The sequence below is a fragment of the Bombina bombina genome, chromosome 11 (genome assembly GCF_027579735.1).
Source record: "Bombina bombina isolate aBomBom1 chromosome 11, aBomBom1.pri, whole genome shotgun sequence".
Taxonomy (NCBI): Eukaryota; Metazoa; Chordata; class Amphibia; order Anura; family Bombinatoridae; genus Bombina; species Bombina bombina.
Genome location: NC_069509.1, coordinates 96,525,051 through 96,552,299, shown reverse-complemented (window position 1 = coordinate 96,552,299; position 27,249 = coordinate 96,525,051). Strand labels below are relative to the sequence as shown.

At 43.2% G+C, this 27,249-nt stretch overlaps 1 protein-coding gene across 1 annotated transcript in view; it reads right to left on the bottom strand.

Moving 5' to 3' along the window:
- UBN1 (ubinuclein 1) overlaps positions 1-27,249 on the bottom strand; it is a 412,348-nt gene that overhangs the window by 188,095 nt on the left and 197,004 nt on the right. The window contains exon 9 of the mRNA XM_053694221.1: positions 17,862-17,991. Within this exon, the coding sequence (XP_053550196.1) occupies positions 17,862-17,991 (130 nt within the window). The remainder of the gene's footprint in view (positions 1-17,861; positions 17,992-27,249) is intronic.

Here is a 27,249-nt window from a genome sequence, read left to right as displayed (position 1 = left end):
ATTCTCGGTATTCTAAAAGAATGCCAGGAAAAATGATGAGAAAGACACCAAGAAATATAAGTCTTCCAGACTCTATAATATATCTCTCGAGATACAGATTTACGAGCCTGTAACATAGTATTAATCACAGAGTCAGAGAAACCTCTTTGACCAAGAATCAAGCGTTCAATCTCCATACCTTTAAATTTAAGGATTTCAGATCCTGATGGAAAAAAGGACCTTGTGACAGAAGGTCTGGTCTTGACGGAAGAGTCCACGGTTGGCAAGAGGCCATCCGGACAAGATCCGCATACCAAAACCTGTGAGGCCATGCCGGAGCTACCAGCAGAACAAACGAGCATTCCTTCAGAATCTTGGAGATTACTCTTGGAAGAAGAACTAGAGGCGGAAAGATATAGGCAGGATGATACTTCCAAGGAAGTGATAATGCATCCACTGCCTCCGCCTGAGGATCCCGGGATCTGGACAGATACCTGGGAAGTTTCTTGTTTAGATGGGACGCCATCAGATCTATTTCTGGAAGTTCCCACATTTGAACAATCTGAAGAAATACCTCTGGGTGAAGAGACCATTCGCCCGGATGCAACGTTTGGCGACTGAGATAATCCTGCTTCCCAATTGTCTACACCTGGAATATGAACCGCAGAGATTAGACAGGAGCTGGATTCCGCCCAAACCAAAATTCGAGATACTTCTTTCATAGCCAGAGGACTGTGAGTCCCTCCTTGATGATTGATGTATGCCACAGTTGTGACATTGTCTGTCTGAAAACAAATGAACGATTCTCTCTTCAGAAGAGGCCAAAACTGAAGAGCTCTGAAAATTGCACGGAGTTCCAAAATATTGATCGGTAATCTCACCTCCTGAGATTCCCAAACTCCTTGTGCCGTCAGAGATCCCCACACAGCTCCCCAACCTGTGAGACTTGCATCTGTTGAAATTACAGTCCAGGTCGGAAGCACAAAAGAAGCCCCCTGAATTAAATGATGGTGATCTGTCCACCATGTTAGAGAGTGTCGAACAATCGGTTTTAAAGATATTAATTGAGATATCTTCGTGTAATCCTTGCACCATTGCTTCAGCATACAGAGCTGAAGAGGTCGCATGTGAAAACGAGCAAAGGGGATCGCCTCCGATGCAGCAGTCATAAGACCTAGAATTTCCATGCATAAGGATACCGAAGGGAATGATTGTGACTGAAGGTTTCGACAAGCTGTAATCAATTTTAAACGTCTCTTGTCTGTTAAAGACAGAGCCATGGACACTGAATCCATCTGGAAACCCAGAAAGGTTACCTTTGTCTGAGGAATCAAAGAACTTTTTGGTAAATTGATCCTCCAACCATGATCTTGAAGAAACAACACAAGTCGATTCGTATGAGATTCTGCTAAATGTAAAGACTGAGCAAGTACCAAGATATCGTCCAAATAAGGAAATACCACAATACCCTGTTCTCTGATTACAGACAGCAGGGCACCGAGAACCTTTGTAAAAATTCTTGGAGCTGTAGCTAGGCCAAACGGCAGAGCCACAAACTGGTAATGCTTGTCTAGGAAAGAGAATCTCAGAAACTGAAAGTGATCTGGATGAATCGGAATATGCAGATATGCATCCTGTAAATCTATTGTGGACATATAATTCCCTTGCTGAACAAAAGGTAAGATAGTCCTTACAGTTACCATCTTTAACGTTGGTATCCTTACATAACGATTCAATATTTTTAGATCCAGAACTGGTCTGAAAGAATTCTCCTTCTTTGGTACAATGAAGAGATTTGAATAAAACCCCATCCCCTGTTCCGGAACTGGAACTGGCATAATTACTCCAGTCAACTCTAGATCTGAAACACATTTCAGAAATGCTTGAGCTTTTACTGGATTTGCTGGGACACGGGAAAGAAAAAATCTCTTTGCAGGAGGTCTCAACTTGAAACCAATTCTGTACCCTTCTGAAACAATGCTCTGAATCCAGATTGTGAACAGAATTGATCCAAATTTCCTTGAAAAAACGTAACCTGCCCCCTACCAGCTGAGCTGGAATGAGGGCCGCACCTTCATGTGGACTTAGAAGCAGGCTTTGCCTTTCTAGCTGGCTTGGATTTATTCCAGACTGGAGATGGTCTCCAAACTGAAACTGCTCCTGAGGATGAAGGATCAGGCTTTTGTTCTTTGTTGAAACGAAAGGAACGAAAACGATTATTAGCCCTGTTTTTACCTTTAGATTTTTTATCCTGTGGTAAAAAAGTTCCTTTCCCACCAGTAACAGTTGAAATAATGGAATCCAACTGAGAACCAAATAATTTGTTACCCTGGAAAGAAATGGAAAGTAAAGTTGATTTAGAAGCCATATCAGCATTCCAAGTTTTAAGCCATAAAGCTCTTCTAGCTAAAATAGCTAGAGACATAAACCTGACATCAACTCTGATAATATCAAAAATGGCATCACAGATAAAATTATTAGCATGCTGAAGAAGAATAATAATATCATGAGAATCACGATGTGTTACTTGTTGCGCTAAAGTTTCCAACCAAAAAGTTGAAGCTGCAGCAACATCAGCCAAAGATATAGCAGGTCTAAGAAGATTACCTGAACACAGATAAGCTTTTCTTAGAAAGGACTCCATTTTCCTATCTAGAGGATCCTTAAACGAAGTACCATCTGACGTAGGAATAGTAGTACGTTTAGCAAGGGTAGAAAATAGCCCCATCAACTTTAGGGATCTTGTCCCAAAATTCTAATCTGTCAGGCGGCACAGGATATAATTGCTTAAAACGTTTAGAAGGAGTAAATGAATTACCCAAATTATCCCATTCTTTGGAAATTACTGCAGAAATAGCATCAGGGACAGGAAAAACTTCTGGAATAACTACAGGAGTTTTAAAAACCTTATTTAAACGTTTAGATTTAGTATCAAGAGGACCAGAATCCTCTATTTCTAAAGCAATTAGGACTTCTTTAAGCAAAGAACGAATAAATTCCATTTTAAATAAATATGAAGATTTATCAGCATCAACCTCTGAGACAGAATCCTCTGAACCAGAGGAATCATCAGAATCAGAATGATGATGTTCAGTTAAAAATTCATCTGTAGGGAGAGAAGTTTTAAAAGATTTTTTATGTTTACTAGAAGGAGAAATAACAGACATAGCCTTCTTTATGGATTCAGAAACAAAATCTCTTGTATTATCAGGAACATTCTGCACCTTAGATGTTGAAGGGACTGCAACAGGCAATGGTACTTTACTAAAGGAAATATTATCTGCTTTAACAAGTTTGTCATGACAATCAATACAAACAACAGCTGGAGAAATAGCTACCAAAAGTTTACAGCAGATACACTTAGCTTTGGTAGATTCAGCACTTGACAGCGATTTTCCTGTAGTATCTTCTGACTCAGATGCAACGTGAGACATCTTGCAATATGTAAGAGAAAAAACAACATATAAAGCAAAATTGATCAAATTCCTTAAATGACAGTTTCAGGAATGGGAAAAAATGCCAAAGAACAAGCTTCTAGCAACCAGAAGCAATAAAAAATGAGACTTAAATAATGTGGAGACAAGAGTGACGCCCATATTTTTTCGCGCCAAATAAGACGCCCACATTATTTGGCGCCTAAATGCTTTTTGGCGCCAAAAATGACGCCACATCCGGAACGCCGACATTTTTGGCGCAAAATAACGTCAAAAAGTGACGCAACTTCCGGCGACACGTATGACGCCGGAAACGGAAATAGAATTTTTGCGCCAAAAAAGTCCGCGCCAAGAATGACGCAATAAAATGAAGCATTTTCAGCCCCCGCGAGCCGAACAGCCCACAGGGAAAAAGTCAAATTTTAAGGTAAGAAAAATGTTAAATTAAAATGCATTATCCCAAATATGAAACTGACTGTCTGAAAAATAAGGAAAGTTGAACATTCTGAGTCAAGGCAAATAAATGTTTGAATACATATATTTAGAACTTTATAAACAAAGTGCCCAACCATAGCTAGGAGTGTCACAAAAAATAAGATTTACTTACCCCAGGACACTCATCTACATATAGTAGATAGCCAAACCAGTACTGAAACGAGAATCAGCAGAGGTAATGGTATATATAAGAGTATATCGTCGATCTGAAAAGGGAGGTAAGAGATGAATCTCTACGACCGATAACAGAGAACCTATGAAATAGACCCCTTAGAAGGAGATCACTGCATTCAAATAGGCAATACTCCTCACATCCCTCTGACATTCACTGCACGCTGAGAGGAAAACCGGGCTCCAACTTGCTGCGGAGCGCATATCAACGTAGAATCTAGCACAAACTTACTTCACCACCTCCATCGGAGGCAAAGTTTGTAAAACTGAATTGTGGGTGTGGTGAGGGGTGTATTTGTAGGCATTTTGAGGTTTGGGAAACTTTGCCCCTCCTGGTAGGAATGTATATCCCATACGTCACTAGCTCATGGACTCTTGCTAATTACATGAAAGAAATAGTAGATAGCCAAACCAGTACTGAAACGAGAATCAGTAGAGGTAATGGTATATAAGAGTATATCGTCGATCTGAAAAGGGAGGTAAGAGATGAATCTCTACGACCGATAATAGAGAACCTATGAAATAGATCCCGTAGAAGGAGACCATTGAATTCAAATAGGCAATACTCTCTTCACATCCCTCTGACATTCACTGCACTCAGAGGAAAACCGGGCTCCAGCCTGCTGCGAAGTGCATATCAACGTAGAATCTAGCACAAACAGTTTGTAAAACTGAATTGTGGGTGTGGTGAGGGGTGTATTTATAGGCATTTTGAGGTTTGGGAAACTTTGCCCCTCCTGGTAGGAATGTATATCCCATACGTCACTAGCTCATGGACTCTTGCTAATTACATGAAAGAAAGGGTGTGAATACTTAGGACATTTTGAGGTAAAATATCTTTCTTTTCTTACATAGGTTCAAGTGATATTTTCTAGTCGTTTTACAGCTATGCTGCACCACTTTCAAGTGTTTCAACATTTGGTTATCATGGCCCTTTAAAGCAGGTATTAATCAGACAAGAAAGCCCACAGAACTTTCCTGCAAAAAGGCCACCTCAGCTAAGGCATAAAAGTCAAAATGAAAGAACTTAGAAAGAAAATTAATGTAAAAAACAAAACAAAGACAGGTCGCAGCTTTACAAATCTGGTTAAGATGAACATAATTGTGAAAAGGTCCAAGAAGTAGCCACTGTTCTAGATGAATGAGCATTAGACACTCAGGAGGGTAGCTACCTGAAACCTTTCTGATCAAAAGCCTTAATCCTGGCGGCTAAAGTACTACAATCAGAAAACAAACGAGAGCACAACTGCGACTCGCATGAAATCCATTTAATATATGATAAAATGCGCAAACAAATATGCTTAAAATAAAAGATAAGATCAGCTTATCACCAGTTACCGTGTATAATCCCCCTGATTGACAATAGTAATGTTATCTGATAATGCAGAAACTGTTGAAGTCAGAACTCCTACTGTGGGGTACAGAAGCCGGGTTGTATTCAAAAGAAGTCTGAGTTTCGTCCCTCAATGGAGGGACTTTAAGACAAAAGCTTCTGACTATGGGTCGGATAGTCTCCTTTAAAATCCTTTACAGTAAAAAAACACCTTCCACTAAATAGGAGGTTTCTTTTCTAGTCCGTATAAGCTGACTGACCAATATGTTGCACGTTAAGAGTATACAACATATACACTAAAAAAAACATACCAGCACACAGATACATGTTAACTTGCTTATGGCTGTGTTACAAAGCAAAAGTGGAAAATATGATGTGTCTAAAAGCTATAATGTAAAAAATATTTTCATTGCATATTAAAATTACACAAATGCAGGGGTGTAACAGATTTTTACGACTCTGGAGAGTGGACTTCACACAGCTTTGCACTAAATTCCTAATACCGTCGAGACTACAATTTGAGGCCTTTCGACTTAGCTCTTTGCTACGCTCTTGGGGTTACCCTAAGCAGCATCTTAGACCCCCCTCACTTTGGGAGCGGGCTTGGACTAGGGCCCACCTCATCAAACACCCATTATCCTTCCATTATAACCTACTGTCTAACACTAAAGAGCGACAAAAGATCCCTCAGATCCTGGCCTGGGAGAGAGAGATAGGATTCATAGTGGACACTGCCACTTGGCACAAAAGAATCCAGATAACTAGAAAACTTTTACACTGTGCCACGTTATGGGAGTTACACTACAAGCTGCTGGTGAGATGGCACCTGGTCCCATCCATATTACACAAAATTTACAGTTCACATTCCCCCATGTGTTGGAGGATGTGTGGACAGACGGGCACACCCTTGCACATATGGTGGACTTGTCCAAAAATACAGCCACTTTGGAGGGATCTTTTTTCCATTCTTCACACTATAAACATTAATCCTCCCTTCCTCCCAGAAATCACCCTATTACATATACAGGCACCTAATCTAAACAAGTCTTCTGATGCATTAACAATCTATGTCTTCATGGCAGTGAAGTTAGCGATTGCTAGAGAATGGAAAAGAAAGAGACCTCCATCCCTCACACAAGTACTGACTATCGTCAGATACATTAGGATGATGGAACAATACTCACATAGAGTTCTAGATAAATCAGATTCCTATAGGGACACCTGGTCTCCTTGGCTAACAATCTACCCAGACTGAGATAATCTCCGCTTCCCTCCTACCACCTGAATCATCTCCTCCACCGTAACTCCAATCCACTTGTAGCCCTTCTGATTTGCCTCCATGTATCTTTCTAAAGTGAGAAGCCACACTGTTTGCAATAAATATCCTTCATATTCCAAATATGTTCATACACCTTGTATTTGAGCTTCCTCTCAGTACTGCCTATATAAATTACATTGCAGGAACATTGTAATTGATAAATTACATTAGAGGAATTGCATGAACATCTATACTGGATATTGATAACCATGGTATTATTAAAATTTCTTGCCACACTACCATTGGTAATAAAGGGGCAAATACAACAGTTGGGTTTAGCGATATTTATATATGCCTTGCCCCAGTGTTAACCATTTTCTCCCAGACTCGTTCCTCATATCAGGTTACTTCAAAGTACTTGGTGCTAATATGTTTTTCAGATTTTGATTCCATATTAAAGATGACCCACACTTGTTTTTAACATGGATCTAAATGTAGGATCTCCCAGTGCTTCTGGAGGATCCCTTAAATTTTACTATATCCCATATTATATTTAGTAATGTACTGTACCCCTCTATTTGTTCTAGGCAAATTGTGATCCCTTTTAGTTAGTTTTATTATATTTCTACATAAAGATGCCTTATATCACAACCTTTATAAATTTTGAGGTTAAGATTTCTGCTTCCTTTTCAAAATTTGAAAACTGGGTAGTTCCTTTTTTATTTTCTGGAAAGGTGACCACATGTGGCTTCCAGGAAGTTGTTTCGGTAAGCTTGCTGAAGTTTTTAACTGCCACCTTTGACATGATTCTATCTTGGAACAAGATCTGATATAAAAATTCAATACGGTCTTTGGACATGCTTGAAGTAAATTTTAGTTTCCATGATGGATCTGAGCAATATCTTTGATTTTATATGAGATATATAAGAAGCCATATATTGACGCTTTCGTTTATTTCCCCCCCCCCCCATGTTTATGTTTTTTGGTATTTATGTTGTAAGGTAAATACATAATAATGAATGTATAATTATGTATATATGTTTTTCCTTTTATGTAATCAGTGTGTAAAACAATAAAATAAAATATTTTTACCTGATAAGTTTATTTCCATCATGGGGAGGAGAGTCCATGGCTTCATTCATTACTTGTGGGAATTAAGAACCTGGCCACCAGGAGAAGGCAAAGACACCCCAGCCAAAGACTTAAATACCTCCCCCACCCCTCAGTCATTCTGCAGAGGGAACAGTAGGAGAAATATCAGGGTATAAATGGTGCCAGAAGAATATATTAAATTTAGGTCCGCCCATTGAAGATACGGGCGGGGGCCATGGACTCTCCTTCCCACAATGGAAATAAAATTATCAGGTAGCATAATTTATGTTTTCCATCTAAAGGGGAGGAGAGTCCACGGCTTCATTCATTACTTGTGGGAACATATACCCAAGCTTTTAGAGGACACTGAAAGAAACCGGGAGGGTAAAAAGCGGACCCCTAATCTGAGGGCACCACACCCCGTATAACCTCTCTCCCAAAAACAGCTTCCGCAGAAGCAAAAAATGTCACATTTGTAAAACTTAGTGAAGCAATGCAAGAAGGACCAGGTAGCCGCCTTGAAAATCTGCTCTATAGAAGCCTCATTTTTGAAGGCCCAGGATGAAGCTACCGCTCTAGTGGAATGAGCCGTAATCTTCCGAGGAGGCTTATGTCCCGCTGTCTCATAGACCAAGCGGATCGAGCACCTCAGCCAAAAAGACAAAGAAGTAGCAGAAGCCCTCTGACCCCTGCACTTCCCTGAATATACAACAAAAAGAGCTTAAGATTGTCTGAAATCCTTCGTGGCCTGAAGATAGAATTTCAAAGCATGAACCACATCCAGATTATAAAGTAACCTCTCCTTAGGAGAAGGGTTAGGACATAAAGGAGGAACAACTATCTCCTGAATGATGTTATGGTTAGACACCACCTTGGGGAGAAACCCCAAGCCTGTGTGAAGAACAACCTTATCCGTATGAAACACCAGATAAGGGGGCTCATATTGCAAGGCCGGCAGCTCAGAGACTCTGCGTGCCGATGCAATGGCCAACAGAAAGAGAACATTTCAAGAGAGATACTTTATGTCAATAGAATGCATAGGCTCAAACGGAACCCTCTGTAAGACCTTAAGAACCAAGTTTAAGCTCCAAGGTGGAGCAGCCTGCCTAAAAACAGGCCTGATTCGAGACAGAGCCTTAACAAAAGTTTGGATGTCAGGGAGATCTGTGAGTCTCCTATGCACCAGAACAGATAGCTGAAATTTATCCTTTTAGTGAACTAGTGGCGAGACCCTTCTCCAAGCCCTCTTGGAGAAAAGACAAAATCCTGGATACCCTCACCTTGTCCCAAGGGTAGCCATGACTCTCACACCAGGTCAAGAAAGTCCTCCACACCTTATGATAGATGTGCCGAGTGACCGTCTTTCTTGCCTAAACTAGAGTGTGTCAATCACATTCTCAGGAAAAAAAAAAAAACACTTTTTGCCAAGACTAAGCATTCAATCTCCACGCAGTCAGCCTCAGAGAATCTAGAATTTGATGTTGAAAAGGACCCTGCTCCAGCAGATCCCTGCGCAAGGGTAACCTCAATGGCGGAGAGGATGACATCCCCACCAGATCCACAAACCACGTCCTCCTCGGCCACGAAGCTGCAATCAGAATGGAAGACACTCTCTCCCATTTTATACGAGCCACTACACGAGCAAGAAGCAGTAACGGAGGAAATATGTATTCTAGACCGAACCCCCAAGGCATCGCTAATGCGGCTATCAGCTCTGCCTGGGGGTCCCTCTGTATCGGGGAAGCTTGCAATTCAACCTTGATGCCATGAGATCGATCTCCGGTGTCCCCCATCTGAGACAGATCTACGCAAACACTATGGGGTGAAGAGACCATTCCCCCGGATGAAAAAAGTCTGCCTGCTGAGGAAATCCGCTTCCCAGTTGTCCACACCTAGGTTGTGGATCGCAGAGAGTGAACAGTTGTGGGCTTTTCACCCACTCCAGGATCCGAGACACCTCCCTCATTGCCAGGGAGCTCCTCGTGCCCCCCTGATGGCTGATGTAAGCCACTGAGGTAATACTGTCCAACTGGAACCTGATAAAGCTGAAGTCCCCCAGACGAGGCCACACCCTCAGAGCATTGTAGATCGCTTGGAGCTCCAGAATATTTATTGGAAGAAGAAACTCTAAGCGAGGCCCCTTCTCTGTGCCATCCTGGCACCCCAAACAGCTCCCCATCTCGCCAGACTCGCGTCCATGATAATCTCCCAAGACGGTCTCAGGAAGGATGTCCCCATGGACAGGTGATCCGGGCGGATCCACCAGGAAAGGGAAATCAGAGTCCGCGCATCCATGTATATCGGCTGCGACAGATCAGAATGATCGCCGTTACACTGTCTCAACATGAACAATTGAAGAGGTCTGAGATGAAACCTGGCAAATGGAATGATGTCCATGCTGGAGATCATGATCCCAATCATTTCCATGCACTGAGCTACAGATGGTCTTACCAAAGACTGAAGGACAAGACAAGTTGACGCGATCTTTGTGCGTCGCTTGTCCGTGAGAAAGATCTTTATGGAAACTGAGTCTATGATCGTGCCCAAGAACTCCACCCTGGTTCTGGGAACCAGAGAACTCTTCTCGAGATTGACTTTCCAACCATAAGAGTGAAGTAACTGCAGGAGGACCCTGGTGTGGGCCTTTGCCAGATGGAATGATTGTGTCTGAACCAGGATGTCGTCCAGGTAGGGCGCCACCGCGATGCCCTGGGATCTGGCTACTGCTAGAAGGACCAGGACCTTTGTGAAGACTCTCGGGCCGTCACCAGACTGAAAAGGGAGAGCCACGAACTGGAAATGCTGATCCAGAAAAGCAAATCTGAGGAACCTGAAATGGTCCCTGTGAATCGGAACATGAAGGTATGCATCCTTCAAGTCTAAAGAGGTCATTGGCTGCCCCTCTTGAACTAGGGGCAGAATGGATCTGATCGTTTCCATTTTGAACGATGGAACAGACAGGAACTTGTTTAAACATTTAAGGTCCAAAATCAGGCAGAACGTGCCCTCCATCTTCGGGACCACGAACAAATTTGAGTATTACCCTAGACCCCATTCTGCATTGGGTACTGGTACGATAACCCCTAGCGGAGAGATCCTGCACACAACCCAGAAAGGGTTCTCTTTTTTCCGGCCTTGAAGACAGGTTTGACAGAAGGAATCTGCCCCTGGGCGGAGAGGACTTGAACCCTATCCTGTAACCCTGGGCGACTACCTCCAGAACCCAGGAGTCATGGACGTCCTGCAACCAGTCGTCTAAGAATAGAGACAATCTGCCCCCCACTCAGTCGGCAGACCAGTCGGTGGCCGCCCCTTCATGCGGACTTAGTCTTGGCGGGCTTCTTGTTCTGCTTAGACTTGTTCCAGGCTTGGGCAGGCTTCCAGGCCCCCCTTGGTCGATCCGCTTTCGCTGAGGGCTGTTGGTGCTGCGCCTTATCGCAAAGAAAGGGACGAAAATTAGAACCCTTAGGTTTCGCCTTCTTAACCTGGGGAAGGAAAGCACACCTGCCTCCTGTAACCGTGGATATGATAGAGTCCAGACCTGGACCGAACAGGATCTTGCCCTTAAAAGGCAAAGACAGCAGTCTCATCTTAGAGGTCATTTCCGCCGACCACTATTTTAGCCACAGAGCCCTGCGTGCTAGAACCGAAAAACCCGATACCTTAGCATTCAGGCAGATAATTTGCATATTAGCGTCACGATTTAAGGAATTGGCCACCTTTAGGGCCTTAATCTTCTCCTGCACCTCCTCGAAAGAGGGTTCGCCCTCAATCATATCAAATAAGGAATCGCACCAATATAATGCAGCCCCAGTAACCGCGGCAACCACCGCTGCCGGTTGAAAAACAAACCCTGTGTGTTGAAACATCTTTCGTAACATGTTTTCCAACTTTTTATCCATAGGTTCCTTTAACAAAGAACTATCCTCTAAAGGAATCATTGTGTGCTTAGCGAGCATGGAGAAAGATCTTGATGAAAGAACGGACCCTGAGATAGGTCTCTTGAGAGGAAAAGGGCAAGAGGACATGTGACCTAGGTACACAAACCAAGCTCTGCAAGGCTAAGCCAGAGCAATCATAATCACTGACTCCTGTTTCTGCTCAATTCTGGCTATCCCTCTGGATAGCAGCACAAAAGGAGGGGTGATGTACAAAAGATTGAATGACCAAGGCACCAGCCAGAGCCACCTAAGGGTTCTTGGACCAGGCACAATAGCAGAGGAGCTTGTGGTTCAAATGAGAATCCATAATATCTTGGCACCTCACAATCATGGTGTAAAGACCATTAATTGACTCCAGGAACATATAAGCCTAAGATCACACTCTTTCCTTTGTTTATCTTCCATCCGTGGGATCGAAGGAGAAGAAAGAGTCCTCGAGTGATCCTCCACGAGACTGAAGGACGGAGCTTGGACCAGGATATCGTCCAGATAAGAGGCCACTGCAATACTTCTGGCTCGCTACCGCAAGCAGCGCTCCCAGAACCTTCATGAAGACTCTTGGGGCAGTCACCAGACCAAACGGTAGGGCCACAAACTGGAAGTGTTGGTCCAGAAATGCGAATCTTAGGAACCTGAAGTGGTCCTTGTGGATTGGCACGTGAAGGTAAGCATCCTTCAAATCTATTGTCATAAACTGCCCCTCTTGAACTAGGGGCAGAATCGATCTGATAGTCTCCATTTTGAACGATGGGACAGAAACTTGTTTAGTCACTTTAGCTCCAGAATTGGGCGAAATGGTTTGAATAATACCCCAGACCTCTTTCTGCTAGAGGTACTGTGGCGATAACTCAGAGAGGAGAGATTCCTCACGCATCCTAGGAAGGCGTCTCTTCTCTGGTCTTGAAGATAGGTTTGACAGGAGGAATCTGCCTCTGGGCGGATGAGTCTTGAATCCTATCCTGTAGCCCTGGGCTATGACCTCCAAAACCCAAGGGTCCTGAAGGTCTCATCTATGCCTCTGCAAACAGAGATAGCCTGCCCCTTACGTGATCCAGACGCGGATCGGGGGCCGCCCCTTCATGACGATTTTGTCTCGGGCTTCTTACTCTGCTTGGTCTTGTTCCAAGAGTGAGCTGGTTTCCAAGATCCCTTGGACTGCTCAGTCTTCGCGGCAGGCTGCTGGCGTTGAGACTTGTCCGAACTAAAGGGATGGAAAATAGACCCCTTAGGTTTATTATTTTTATCCTGTGGTAGGAAGGCACCCTTGCCCCCCGTGACCGTGGATATGATAAAGTCCAGACCGGGACCAAAGAAAACATTCCCCTGAAACGGGAGGGAAAGTAATCTAGACTTGGAAGTCATGTCCGCAGACCACGACTACAGAGCCCTGCGGGCTAGAACAGAAAAGCCTGATGTTTTGGCATTCAGGCAAATCTGCATATTTGCATTGCAGATTAACGAATGAGCTACCCTTAAGGCCTTAATTCATTCCTGTATCTCCTCAGGGGGGGTCCCCACCTCGACTATAGCTGACAGAGCGTGACACCAATAGGTAGCAGCTCCAGCCACCACAGCGACTGCAGCTGCTGGTTGAAAAATGAACACCGTGAGTTGGAACATCTTTTTCAACATCAACTCCAATTGTTTCTATATGGGCTCCTTGAGCGAAGAACTATCCTCGAGTGGGATAGTCGTTTGCTTAGCGAGCATGGAGATAGCGCCATCCACCTTAGGAATGGCTCCCCACAGCTCGAGCTGAGCATCCGGAACGGGGAAAAGCTTCTTAAAAGAAGTAGAAGGGGAAAAGGACGAACCAAGTTTCTCCCACTTGTTCTTAATATTAGCCATTTTAATAGGAACCGGAAAGGTCTGTGGTACTACCCTGTCCTCGTAAACCCTATCTAGCTTAGGGATCAAAAGTTCCTCCGGCAGTTTCGGTTCCGGAACCTCTAACATAGCAAGCACCTCTTTTAGAAGGAAGCGCAAATGCTCTATCTTAAATTTAAAATCTGGCTCCTCCGCAGACAGAGGCCAAGATGTCGCCGATTCCGTCCCAGAAAGAGCGTCCGAGGATTCAGAGTCTTCTTCATCAGCAGATAATGCAGTAATGGAGGAAAAATATATAGAAGTTTGAACCTCCAGGGCACTGCTAGTGCATCTATTAGATCTGCTTGGGGATCCCTCGACCCGTACCTGGGTAGCTTGGTATTGAGATGGGACTCCATAAGATCCATCTCTGGCGTCCCCCACTTGCTGCATATCTGGAAGGATTGCCTGCTGAGAAAATCTGCATCCCAGTTGTCCACACCACGAATGTGGATCGCTGACAGCGATCCACTCCAGAATCTGAGATACTTCCTCCATCGCCAAGGAGCTTCTTGTTCCCCCTTGATGGTTGATGTAAGCCACCAAGAATATATTGTCTGATTGGAATCTGAAACTGGGACGAACCCAGAAGTGGCCAAGCCTTTAAAATTGCCCGTACTTCTAAAATATTGAATGAGAGGAAGGACTCCTGAGTCCACAACCTTTGTGCCTTTCTGGCACCCTAAACAGCACCCCATCCGGATAGGCTTGCGTCCGTATTTACAATCTCCCAGGATAGTCTTAAAAAGCCTGTACCTCGGGACAGATCTGGACAGAACCACCAAGAGAGCGATTCTCTCGACCGGCTGTCTAATACAATCTGTTGAGACAGCTCTGAATGATCGCTTTGAGTGACTGCCTCAGCATGCACAGTTGTAAAGGTCTGAGACGGAACCTGGCAAAAGGAATGATGTCCATGCAGGACACCATGAGACCAATCACCTCCATACACAGCCACAGAGGGACTCAACGCGGTCCGCAGGACAAGACATGCAGAAGTTAGCTTGCAACGGCTCTGGTCTGTTAGAAATATCCTCATGGATATGGAGTCTATTATAGTACCCAGGAATTCCACCCTGGTACTTGGGATAAGAGAACTTTTTTCCAAGTTTATCTTCCATCCATGTGATCAAAGAAGACTGATAAGGGACTCCGAGAATTCTTCAGCAAGACAAAAGGATGATGCTTGGAACAGAATATGGTCCAGGTATGGGGCTACTGCAATACCCCGAGATCTAGAAGAGACCCCAGAACCTTCGTAAAGATTCTTGGAGCAGTGAACTGTGGATTGGAACATGAAGCTAAGCGTCCTTCAGATCTATAGTGGTCATAAATTGGCCTTCCTGAATTAAAGAAAGGAAGGATGGACCTTACCTCCATCTTGAAGGAAGGGACACTAAGAAATTTAAGCACTTTAGGTCCAGAATTGGGCGGAAAGTTCCCTCCTTTGGGACCACGAAAAAATTTGAATAAAACCCCAAACCTCTTTCTTCGATAGGCACTAGGACAACAACTCCTAAGGAGGATAGATCCCGAATGCACCCTTAGAAAGGCATCCCTCTTTTTTGGTCTGGTAAACCGACTCGAGAGAAGGAATCTGCCTCTTGGCGGATGAGATTTGAAGCCTATCTTGTATCCCTGAGATACGACCTCCAGGACCCACGGATCCTGAACGTCCTTGAACCAGGAGTCTGAAAAGAGACAGTCTGCCCCCTAAACAATCCGATACCGGATCAGGGGCCGCTCCTTCATGCCTATTTGTTTTTGGCTGGCTTCTTATTTTGCTAGAATTTATTCCAGGACTGAGCCGGGTTTCAAGTATTCTTGGGTTGCTCGGGCTTGGAGGATTGTTGTCTTGTTCTTATCTTGTGGTAGGAAGGCAACCTTGCCTCCGGTAACCATAGAAATAATGGAGTCCAGGCCTGGATCAAATAAAATATTTCCCTTGAAGGGAAGAGAAAGGAGTCTGGACTTAGAAGTCATATCCGCAGACCAAGACTTCAACCAGAGTGCCCGGCGGGCTAGGACCAAAGGTCTTTGCATTTAGGCAAATAATTTGCATGTTCACATCACAGATAAAAGAATTAGCAATTCTCAGAGCTTTAATTCTGTCTTGAATATCCTCGAGGGGCACCAGTAGGTAGCCACTCCAGCAACTGCAGCCGCCGGTTTAAAAAAAACCTGTATGTTGAAACATCTTTCTTATCCATCAGCTCTCTGAATGAAGAAATATCCTCAAGAGGTATAGTAGTACGATTAGCAAGCGTAGAGATAGCACCATCCACATTAGAAATGGAGCATCACAAATCCAGTTGAGAGTTCAGGACTGGGAAGAACTTTTTAAAGTAGACGAGGGGGAAAAGGAAGAACCAATTCTTTCCAATTTGTTCTTAATAATGTTCACCATCTTAACCGGCACCATAAAAGTCAAAGGAACTTTCCTGTCTTCATAAACTCTGTCTAATTTAGGTATCATAGGTTTTTCAGGCAGCATGGCCTCTGGAAACTCTAACGTAGACAGAACCTCCATTAATAAATAATGCAGGTGCTCAATTTTAAATCTAAAGGATGGTTCCTCCGCAGCCGGAGGCTTAGATTCTAAGGACTCCGACCCAGAGAGTTCACTCTATGAAGCTTCAGAGGTTAACTCATCAGATAACTAGGGCATAATAGCTATATCTGATAAATATTTAGATGACTCCGGGTCAGGAGAGCTATGTTTAACCTTTCTCTTGCGTTTGTTGGAGCGAGGTAATGCACTGAGGGCCGCAGACACCGGCGTTTGTAACTGCGCGGCAAAGTCGGCAGGAAGAAGGCCCCCTCTGGATGGAGGATTAGATGTGCTAAGGGGAATTGCATGTGGAGTGGATAATGTAGCAAGGGTAGTAATCTCACGGGACGCCAAGTCCTCAGAGGGAGCTGGCTCAGAGGGAATAAGAGCCTTAGCAGGTTTATCTCCCTTCTTAAAGACTTTATAACGGTGTTAAGGTATGTGGAACATAATTGAGTGGGCAGGAAAACCACAGCCTCCTCACAATATAAAAAGGTATGATTTAGTACAGAAGTAGTACCTTCTAACATGTCAGAGTCCTCCATAGCTCAGGTTATACCCACAGGAGGACACAAAAACGTCTTTATTATAGAAAACTGAACCTTTATACTCCAAATGGCTGGGGAACTCACCACCTCCTAGACCCAGACAGTTAACAGAGGAAACACTCTCCTCAGGTTCAAGTCTGTCGGAATGGAGGAAATTAACATAGACCACACCCGGTCACATGGAGTGCAAGACAGTACTTCCCCTGTTATTACAAGTACCGCAAGTAATAGAAGCTGTGCAACACTTTCAAAAACGAAAGTGAAACTTAAAAGTGAAACCTGTTTGTTCCAGCCAAAAACGCAGTTTATCAGCCCAGGAAAAAAAAAAATCACACAAAGCAGCATGTAATTAATTAATACACTGATAAATTAACCCCAACTGTTCAATAAACCCCCTTCAGAGGATATTAACCCTGGATCCTATCAAGGTATAAAGGAGCCACACTGTGACCCTGTTATAGCGTTTTATGTGTAAAAATTTAAACTATCTTACCTCCAGGATTCATACTGTGGAACAGAACACAGCCTCTCAAGTGTGACAGTCTTATAGCAGCGCTCCTGACATGGACTCGAGTGAGAGAAAGCAGACAGAGAAATTCATCAACACTGATTACTTAGGAGCTGTTAGCAGTAGCCTGGATGGTTTCGCAGGAAAAACTTTCCCTGCATCTTCATCAATACTCTCACTGAGAGGTTGACATGACTACTTAAAACTCCAGTCCTCTCTCGAAGGGCAGATACCCTTTTTCAGGACTCTCCGAATCTTCTGACACTTCTCTGACTGGGGTAATGAGGAAGTGGAATATTTAAGCCTTTGGCTGGGGTGTCTTTGCCTCCTCCTGATGGCCAGGTGTTGTATTTCCCAACAGTAAGGAATAAAGGCGTGTACTCTCCTTATCTTAGGAAGGAAAGGTTATTTCCAGACACTAGCAATTTTACAACACTGTGGCCATATAGTGCTAAAGAAACGTGCTTGCTCCTGATGTCCTAGGTTTTCTCTTAAACAAAAGGATACCAAGAGAAATCAAATTTTAAAGCTGAAGTAAACTGAAAAGTTGTTTAAAATAACATGTTTGATAGAGTTTACTGAAACTGTAGGAAATTTGTGTGGGAATATTTAAATACTGCATTTGTTAGGACCTATGCTAGGCTAAAGAGCTGAATTTAAAATGTGTATAGCAGTCTGTACCCACCTCTTTGTGCACATGAAGGTGACATGCCCATTTTACCAGAGTTTCTTTGTTGCATGGGATGACAGAGGAGAGATGCGTAAATACTGACGAACGGAGCGCAGAACTAAGATCTCTTGACAAAAGATAGATGCTGCAGGAAACATAAATGGAAAATTGAGAAGCTGGGGATTTAATCTACCTTAAAAATATACAGCTGTGTGCACAAATGTTTATTTCCTTTCCATACAAATAAATGGAGACTCATGGTATCGGGATTAAAGCATATCCAATTAATACGGCTAAATGTCTATTTTCTATTTTCAGAATAATACAGGTACAGAGATATACCCTAGATTGGCATGAAGTGCTGCAAGTAGACAATAAATACAGAATTTTGTTTCTATAAAAAACATAATTTATACTTACCTGATAAATTTATTTCTCTTGTAGTGTGTTCAGTCCACGGGTCATCCATTACTTATGGGATATATTCTCCTTCCCAACAGGAAGTTGCAAGAGGATCACCCAAGCAGAGCTGCTATACAGCTAGTCCCCTCACATGTCATATCCAGTCATTCGACCGAAACAAGACGAGAAAGGAGAAACTATAGGGTGCAGTGGTAACTGGAGTTTTAATTAAAATTTAGAACTGCCTCAAAAAAGACAGGGCGGGCCGTGGACTGAACACACTACAAGAGAAATAAATTTATCAGGTAAGCATAAATTATGTTTTCTCTTGTTAAGTGTGTTCAGTCCACGGGTCATCCATTACTTATGGGATACCAATACCAAAGCTAAAGTACACGGATGAAGGGAGGGACAAGGCAGGAACATTAAACAGAAGGAACCACTGCCTGTAGAACCTTTCTCCCAAAAACAGCCTCCGAAGAAGCAAAAGTGTCAAATTTGTAAAATTTTGAAAAGGTATGAAGTGAAGACCAAGTTGCAGCCTTGCAAATCTGTTCAACAGAGGCCTCATTCTTAAAGGCCCAGGTGGAAGCCACAGCTCTAGTGTAATGAGCTGTAATTCTTTCAGGGGGCTGCTGTCCAGCAGTTTCATAGGCTAAACTTATTATGCTACGAAGCCAAAAAGAGAGAGAGGTGGCCGAAGCCTTTTGACCTCTCCTCTGTCCAGAATAAACGAAAAACAGTGAAGAAGTTTGCCGAAAATCTTTAGTTGCCTGTAAGTAGAACTTCAGGGCACGGACTACGTCCAGATTATGCAAAAGATGTTCCTTCTTCGAAGAAGGATTAGGACATAATGATGGAACAACAATCTCTTGATTGATATTCCTGTTAGAAACTACCTTAGGTAAAAACCCAGGTTTAGTACGCAGAACTACCTTGTCTGAATGGAAAATCAGATAAGGAGAATCACAATGTAAGGCAGATAACTCAGAGACTCTTCGAGCCGAGGAAATAGCCATCAAAAACAGAACTTTCCAAGATAACAGCTTAATATCAATGGAATGAAGGGGTTCAAACGAAACACCTTGGAGAACTTTAAGAACTAAGTTTAAGCTCCACGGCGGAGCAACAGTCTGAAACACAGGCTTAATCCTAGCCAAAGCCTGACAAAAAGCCTGAACGTCTGGAACTTCTGCCAGACGTTTGTGTAAAAGAATAGACAGAGCAGAAATCTGTCCCTTTAACGAACTAGCAGATAAACCCTTTTCTAAACCCTCTTGTAGAAAAGACAATATCCTAGGAATCCTGACCTTACTCCAGGAGTAACTCTTGGAATCACACCAATATAAATATTTACGCCATATCTTATGGTAAATTTTTCTGGTAACAGGTTTCCGAGCCTGTGTTAATGTATCAATAACCGACTCCGAGAAACCACGCTTTGATAGAATCAAGCGTTCAATCTCCATGCAGTCAGCCTCAGAGAAATTAGGCTTGGATGGTTGAAAGGACCCTGAATTAGAAGGTCCTGCCTCAGAGGCAGAGACCATGGTGGACAGGACGACATGTCCACGAGGTCTGCATACCAGGTCCTGCGTGGCCACGCAGGAGCTATCAAAATCACTGATGCTCTCTCCTGTTTGATCTTGGCAATCAATCGAGGCAGCAACGGAAACGGAGGAAACACATAAGCCATCTTGAAAACCCAAGGGGCTGCTAGAGCATCTATCAGCACCGCTCCCTGGATCTGGATCCGTAACAAGGAAGCTTGGCGTTCTGGCGAGACGCCATGAGATCCAGTTCTGGTTTGCCCCAACGATGAATCAGTTGAGCAAAGACCTCCGGATGAAGTTCCCACTCCCCCGGATGAAAAGTCTGGCCACTTAGAAAGTCCGCCTCCCAGTTCTCCACACCTGGGATGTATATCGCTGACAGGTGGCAAGAGTGAGACTCTGCCCAGCGAATTATATTGGATACTTCCAACATCGCTAGGGTTCCCCCTTGATGGTTGATGTAAGCCACAGTCGTGATGTTGTCCGACTGAAATCTGATGAACCTCAGTGTTGATAACTGAGGCCAAGCTAGAAGAGCATTCAATATTGCTCTTAATTCCAGAATATTTATTGGGAGGAGTTTCTCCTCCTGAGTCCACGATCCCTGAGCCTTCAGGGAGTTCCAAACTGTGCCCCAGCCTAGTAGGCTGGCATCTGTTGTTACAATCGTCCAATCTGGACTGCGAAAAGTCATTCCTTTGGACAGATGAACCCGCGACAACCACCAGAGAAGAGAATCTCTGGCCTCCTGGTCCAGATTTAGTAGAGGGGACAGATCTGAATAATCCCCATTCCACTGACTTAGCATGCATAATTGCAGCGGTCTGAGATGCAGGCGCGCAAATGGCACTATGTCCATTGCCGCGACCATTAAGCCGATTACTTCCATGCACTGAGCTACTGATGGCCTTGGAATGGAATGAAGGACACAGCAAGCATTTAGAATCTTTGATAACCTGGACTCCGTCAGGTAAATCTTCATCTCTACAGAATCTATCAGAGTCCCTAGAAAAGGAACCCTTGTGAGTGGTAACAGAGAACTCTTTTCCACGTTCACTTTCCACCCATGCGACCTCAGAAATGCAAGAACTATCTCTGTATGAGACTTTGCATTTTGAAAACTTGACGCTTGTATCAGAATGTCGTCTAGGTACAGAGCCACTGCTATGCCTCGCAGTCTTAGTACCGCCAGAAGTGAGCCCAGAACCTTTGTAAAAATTCTCGGGGCCGTAGCTAACCCGAAGGGAAGAGCTACAAACTGGTAATGCCTGTCTAGAAAGGCAAACCTTAGATACCGATAATGATCTTTGTGAATCGGTATGTGAAGGTAGGCATCCTTTAAGTCCACTGTGGTCATATACTGACCCTCTTGGATCATGGGTAGGATTGTTCGAATAGTTTCCATTTTGAACGATGGAACCCTTAGGAACTTGTTTAAGATCTTTAGGTCCAAGATTGGTCTGAAGGTTCCCTCTTTTTTGGGAACCACAGATTTGAGTAAAACCCTTGCCCTTGTTCCGTTCGCGGAACTGGGTGGATCACTCCCATTACTAAGAGGTCTTGTACACATTGTAGAAATGCCTCTTTCTTTATTAGGTTTGTTGATAACCTTGACAGATGAAACCTCCCTTGTGGAGGAGAAGCTTTGAAGTCCAGAAGGTATCCCTGAGATATGATCTCCAACGTCCAAGGATCCTGGACATCTCTTGCCCAAGCCTGGGCGAAGAGAGAGAGTCTGCCCCCCACTAGATCCGTTTCCGGATAGGGGGCCCTTCCTTCATGCTGTCTTAGGGGCAGAAGTAGGCTTTCTGGCCTGCTTGTCCTTGTTCCAGGACTGGTTGCTTTTCCAACCCTGTCTGTAACGAGCAGCAGTTCCTTCCTGTTTTGGAGCAGAGGAAGTTGATGCTGCTCCTGCCTTGAAATTACGAAAGGCACGAAAATTAGACTGTTTGGCCTTTGATTTGGCCCTATCCTGAGGAAGGGTGTGACCCTTACCTCCAGTAATGTCAGCAATAATTCCTTTCAAGCCGGGCCCGAATAAGGTTTGCCCTTTGAAAGGAATATTAAGCAATTTAGATTTAGAAGTCACATCTGCTGACCAGGATTTAAGCCATAGCACTCTGCGCGCCTGGATTGCAAATCCGGAGTTCTTAGCCGTTAGTTTGGTTAAATGCACAACGGCGTCCGAAACAAATGCATTAGCTAGCTTAAGTGCTTTAAGCTTGTTCATGATCTTATCCAATGGTGCTGTGTGAATAGCCTCTTCCAGAGACTCAAACCAGAAAGCCGCCGTAGCAGTGACGGGCGCAATGCAGGCAAGGGGCTGTAATATAAAACCTTGTTGAACAAACATTTTCTTAAGGTAACCTTCTAATTTTTTTAGCCATTGGATCTGAGAAAGCACAGCTATCCTCCACCGGGATAGTTGTGCGCTTAGCTAAAGTAGAAACTGCTCCCTCCACCTTAGGGACCGTCTGCCATAAGTCTCGTGTGGTAGCGTCTATTGGGAACATTTTTCTAAATATCGGAGGAGGGGAAAAGGGCACACCGGGTCTATCCCACTCCTTGTTAATAATCTCTGTAAGTCTTTTAGGTATAGGAAAAACGTCAGTACACACTGGCACCGCATAGTATTTATCCAGCCTACATAACTTCTCTGGGATTGCAACCGTGTCACAATCATTCAGAGCCGCTAACACCTCCCCTAGCAATACACGGAGGTTCTCAAGCTTAAATTTAAAATTTGAAATTTCTGAATCCGGTCTCCCTGGATCAGATCCGTCACCCACAGAATGAAGCTCTCCGTCCTCATGTTCTGCAAATTGTGACGCAGTATCAGACATGGCTCTCGTGTCATCAGCGCGCTCTGTCCTTAACCCAGAGCTATGCCGCTTGCCTCTTAACTCAGGCAAATTAGATAATACTTCTTTCATAACATTAGCCATATCTTGCAAAGTGATTTGTAAGGGCCTTGATGTACTTGGCGCCACAACATCACGCACCTCCTGAGCGGGAGGCGCAGGTACTGACACGTGAGGAGAGTTAGGCGGCATAACTTCCCCCTCAATGTCTGGTGATAATTTCTTTACCGGTAAAGACTGACCTTTATTTAAAGTAATATCAATATAATTGGTACACATATTTCTATTGGGCTCCACATTGGCTTTTAAACATAATGAACAAACAGATTAATCTGTATCAGACATGTTTAAACAGACTAGCAATGAGGCTAGCAAGCTTTGAAATTACTTCAGAAAATTTTCAAGCAATGTAAAAAACGCTGCTGCGCTTTTAAAAACACAAAAAGACAGTTACAGTTGAAATAACAATGAACTAATCCAGTTACAGCAACCAAATCTTTATACTAAATGTATGAAATTAGCAGAGGATTGCACCTACTAGCAAAAGGATGATTAACCCCTTAATACCCAAAAAAAATGGATCAATTTAACAGTTAACGTTTTTATCACAGTCAAACACACTGTCACAGGTCTGCTGTGACTGATTACCTCCCTCAAAAATAAATTTTGAAGACCCCTGAGCTCTCTCGAGACGTCCTGGATCAAGGAGGAAGAAACAGGAAGACTATGATTGAATTTTAACTGCGCAACAAGGCGCTAACGAAAAGCCCCTCCCACTCATATTACATCAGTGGGAGACCTGCTATAACGGTTTCTATGTAGAAATAAACGTTAGCCATGTGGAAAAAATCATGCCCCAAGAGATTTATCACCAAAGTACCTCACAAAACGATTAACATGCCAGTAAACGTTTTAAAAACAAGATTTTAGATGTTGTGTAAAGTTATCACTAAGCCTGCTACCAGTCGCTTCTACTGCAGTTAAGGCTCATACATTATTTCGGTATTAACAGCATTTTTTCAGTCAAATTCTATTCCCTAGAAAATAACTCCACTGTGCATACATTTACCAGCCTGATACCAGTCGCTACTACTGCATTTTAGGCTGTATTTACATCATATGGGTATCGGCAGTGTTTTCTTAGTCAATTCCATTCCTAGAAAATATTGTACTGCACATACCTCAATTGCAGGGGACCCCGCATGCTATTCCCTTTTCTGAAGTTACCCCCCTCCTCAGAATGTGCGAGAACAGCCAGTGGATCTTTGTTACGTCTGCTAAAATCATAGAAAACGCAGGCAGATTCTTCTTCTAAATACTGCCTGAGAAAAAAAACAGCACACACCGGTGCCATTTAAAATAAACTTTTGATTGAAGAATAATTAAGTAAAAAACTCCTAACTCCTCTTGCGACCTCCTTTGTTGAGAGTTGCAAGAGAATGACTGGATATGACATGTGAGGGGAGGAGCTGTATAGCAGCTCTGCTTGGGTGATCCTCTTGCAACTTCCTGTTGGGAAGGAGAATATATCCCATAAGTAATGGATGACCCGTGGACTAAAAACACTTAACAAGAGAAATCTGCAACACCAGACAATCATATAACATAATTTATGTAAGAACTTACCTGATAAATTAATTTCTTTCATATTAGCAAGAGTCCATGAGCTAGTGACGTATGGGATATACATTCCTACCAGGAGGGGCAAAGTTTCCCATACCCCTCACCACACCCACAAATCAGTTTAACGAATAGCCAAGAAGTGGGGTGATAAGAAAAAAGTGCGAAAGCATAAAAAATAAGGAATTGGAATAATTGTGCTTTATACAAAAAAATCATAACCACCACAAAAAGGGTGGGCCTCATGGACTCTTGCTAATATGAAAGAAATGAATTTATCAGGTAAGTTCTTACATAAATTATGTTTTGTTTCATGTAATTAGCAAGAGTCCATGAGCTAGTGACGTATGGGATAATGACTACCCAAGATGTGGATCTTTCCACGCAAGAGTCACTAGAGAGGGAGGGATAAAATAAAGACAGCCAATTCCGCTGAAAAATAATCCACACCCAAAATAAAGTTTAAATTTTATAATGAAAAAAACTGAAAACATAAGCAGAAGATTCAAACTGAAACAGCTGCCTGAAGTATTTTTCTACCAAAAACAGCTTCAGAAGAAGAAAACACATCAAAACGGTAGAATTTAGTAAAACTATGCAAAGAAGACCAAGTTGCTGCTTTGCAAATCTGATCAACCGAAGCTTCATTCCTAAACGCCCAGGAAGTAGAAACTGACCTAGTAGAATGAGCTGTAATCCTTTGAGGCGGAGTTTTACCCGACTCGACATAAGCATGATGAATTAAAGATTTCAACCAAGATGCCAAAGAAATGGCAGAGGCCTTCTGACCTTTCCTAGAACCGGAAAAGATAACAAATAGACTAGAAGTCTTTCGGAAATTCTTAGTAGCTTCAACATAATATTTCAAAGCTCTAACTACATCCAAAGAATGCAATGATTTCTCCTTAGAATTCTTAGGATTAGGACATAATGAAGGAACCACAATTTCTCTACTAATGTTGTTGGAATTCACAACCTTAGGTAAAAATTCAAAAGAAGTTCGCAACACCGCCTTATCCTGATGAAAAATCAGAAAAGGAGACTCGCAAGAAAGAGCAGATAATTCAGAAACTCTTCTGGCAGAAGAGATGGCCAAAAGGAACAAAACTTTCCAAGAAAGTAATTTAATGTCCAATGAATGCATAGGTTCAAACGGAGGAGTTTGAAGAGCCCCCAGAACCAAATTCAAACTCCAAGGAGGAGAAATTGACTTAATAACAGGTTTTATACGAACCAAAGCTTGTACAAAACAATGAATATCAGGAAGATTAGCAATCTTTCTGTGAAAAAGAACAGAAAGAGCAGAGATTTGTCCTTTCAAAGAACTTGCAGACAAACCTTTCTCCAAACCATCCTGAAGAAACTGTAAAATTTTCGGAATTCTAAAAGAATGCCAGGAAAAATGATGAGAAAGACACCAAGAAATATAAGTCTTCCAGACTCTATAATATATCTCTCTAGATACAGATTTACGAGCCTGTAACATAGTATTAATCACAGAGTCAGAGAAACCTCTTTGACCCAGAATCAAGCGTTCAATCTCCATACCTTTAAATTTAAGGATTTGAGATCCTGATGGAAAAAAGGACCTTGCGACAGAAGGTCTGGTCTTAACGGAAGAGTCCACGGTTGGCAAGAGGCCATCCGGACAAGATCCGCATACCAAAACCTGTGAGGCCATGCTGGAGCTACCAGCAGAACAAACGAGCATTCCTTCAGAATCTTGGAGATCACTCTTGGAAGAAGAACTAGAGGCGGAAAGATATAAGCAGGATGATACTTCCAAGGAAGTGACAATGCATCCACTGCTTCCGCTTGAGGATCCCTGGATCTGGACAGATACCTGGGAAGTTTCTTGTTTAGATGAGAGGCCATCAGATCTATTTCTGGAAGTCCCCACATTTGGACAATCTGAAGAAATACCTCTGGGTGAAGAGACCATTTGCCCGGATGCAACGTTTGGCGACTGAGATAATCCGCTTCCCAATTGTCTATACCTGGGATATGAACCGCAGAAATTAGACAGGAGCTGGATTCCGCCCAAACCAGAATTCGAGATACTTCTTTCATAGCCAGAGGGCTGTGAGTCCCTCCTTGATTATTGATGTATGCCACAGATGTGACATTGTCTGTCTGAAAACAAATGAACGATTCTCTCTTTAGAAGAGGCCAAGACTGAAGAGCTCTGAAAATTGCACGGAGTTCCAAAATATTGATCGGTAATCTCACCTCCTGAGATTCCCAAACCCCTTGTGCCGTCAGAGACCCCCACACAGCTCCCCAACCTGTAAGACTTGCATCTGTTGAGATTACAGTCCAGGTCGGAAGAACAAAAGAAGCCCCCTGAACTAAACGATGGTGATCTGTCCACCACGTCAGAGAGTGTCGTACAATCGGTTTTAAAGATATTAATTGAGATATCTTTGTGTAATCCCTGCACCACTGGTTCAGCATACAGAGCTGAAGAGGTCGCATGTGAAAACGAGCAAAGGGGATCGCGTCAGATGCAGCAGTCATAAGACCTAGAATTTCCATGCATAAGGCTACCGAAGGGAATGATTGTGACTGAAGGTTTCGACAAGCTGATATCAATTTTAGACGTCTCTTGTCTGTCAAAGATAGAGTCATGGACACTGAATCTATCTGGAAACCCAAAAAGGTTACCTTTGTCTGAGAAATCAATGAACTTTTTAGTAAATTGATCCTCCAACCATGATCTTGAAGAAACACCACAAGTCGATTCGTATGAGATTCTGCTAAATGTGAAGACTGAGCAAGTACCAAGATATCGTCCAAATAAGGAAATACCACAATACCCTGTTCTCTGATTACAGACAGAAGGGCACCGAGAACCTTTGTAAAAATTCTTGGAGCTGTTGCTAGGCCAAACGGCAGAGCCACAAACTGGTAATGCTTGTCTAGGAACGAGAATCTCAGAAACTGATAATGATCTGGATGAATCGGAAT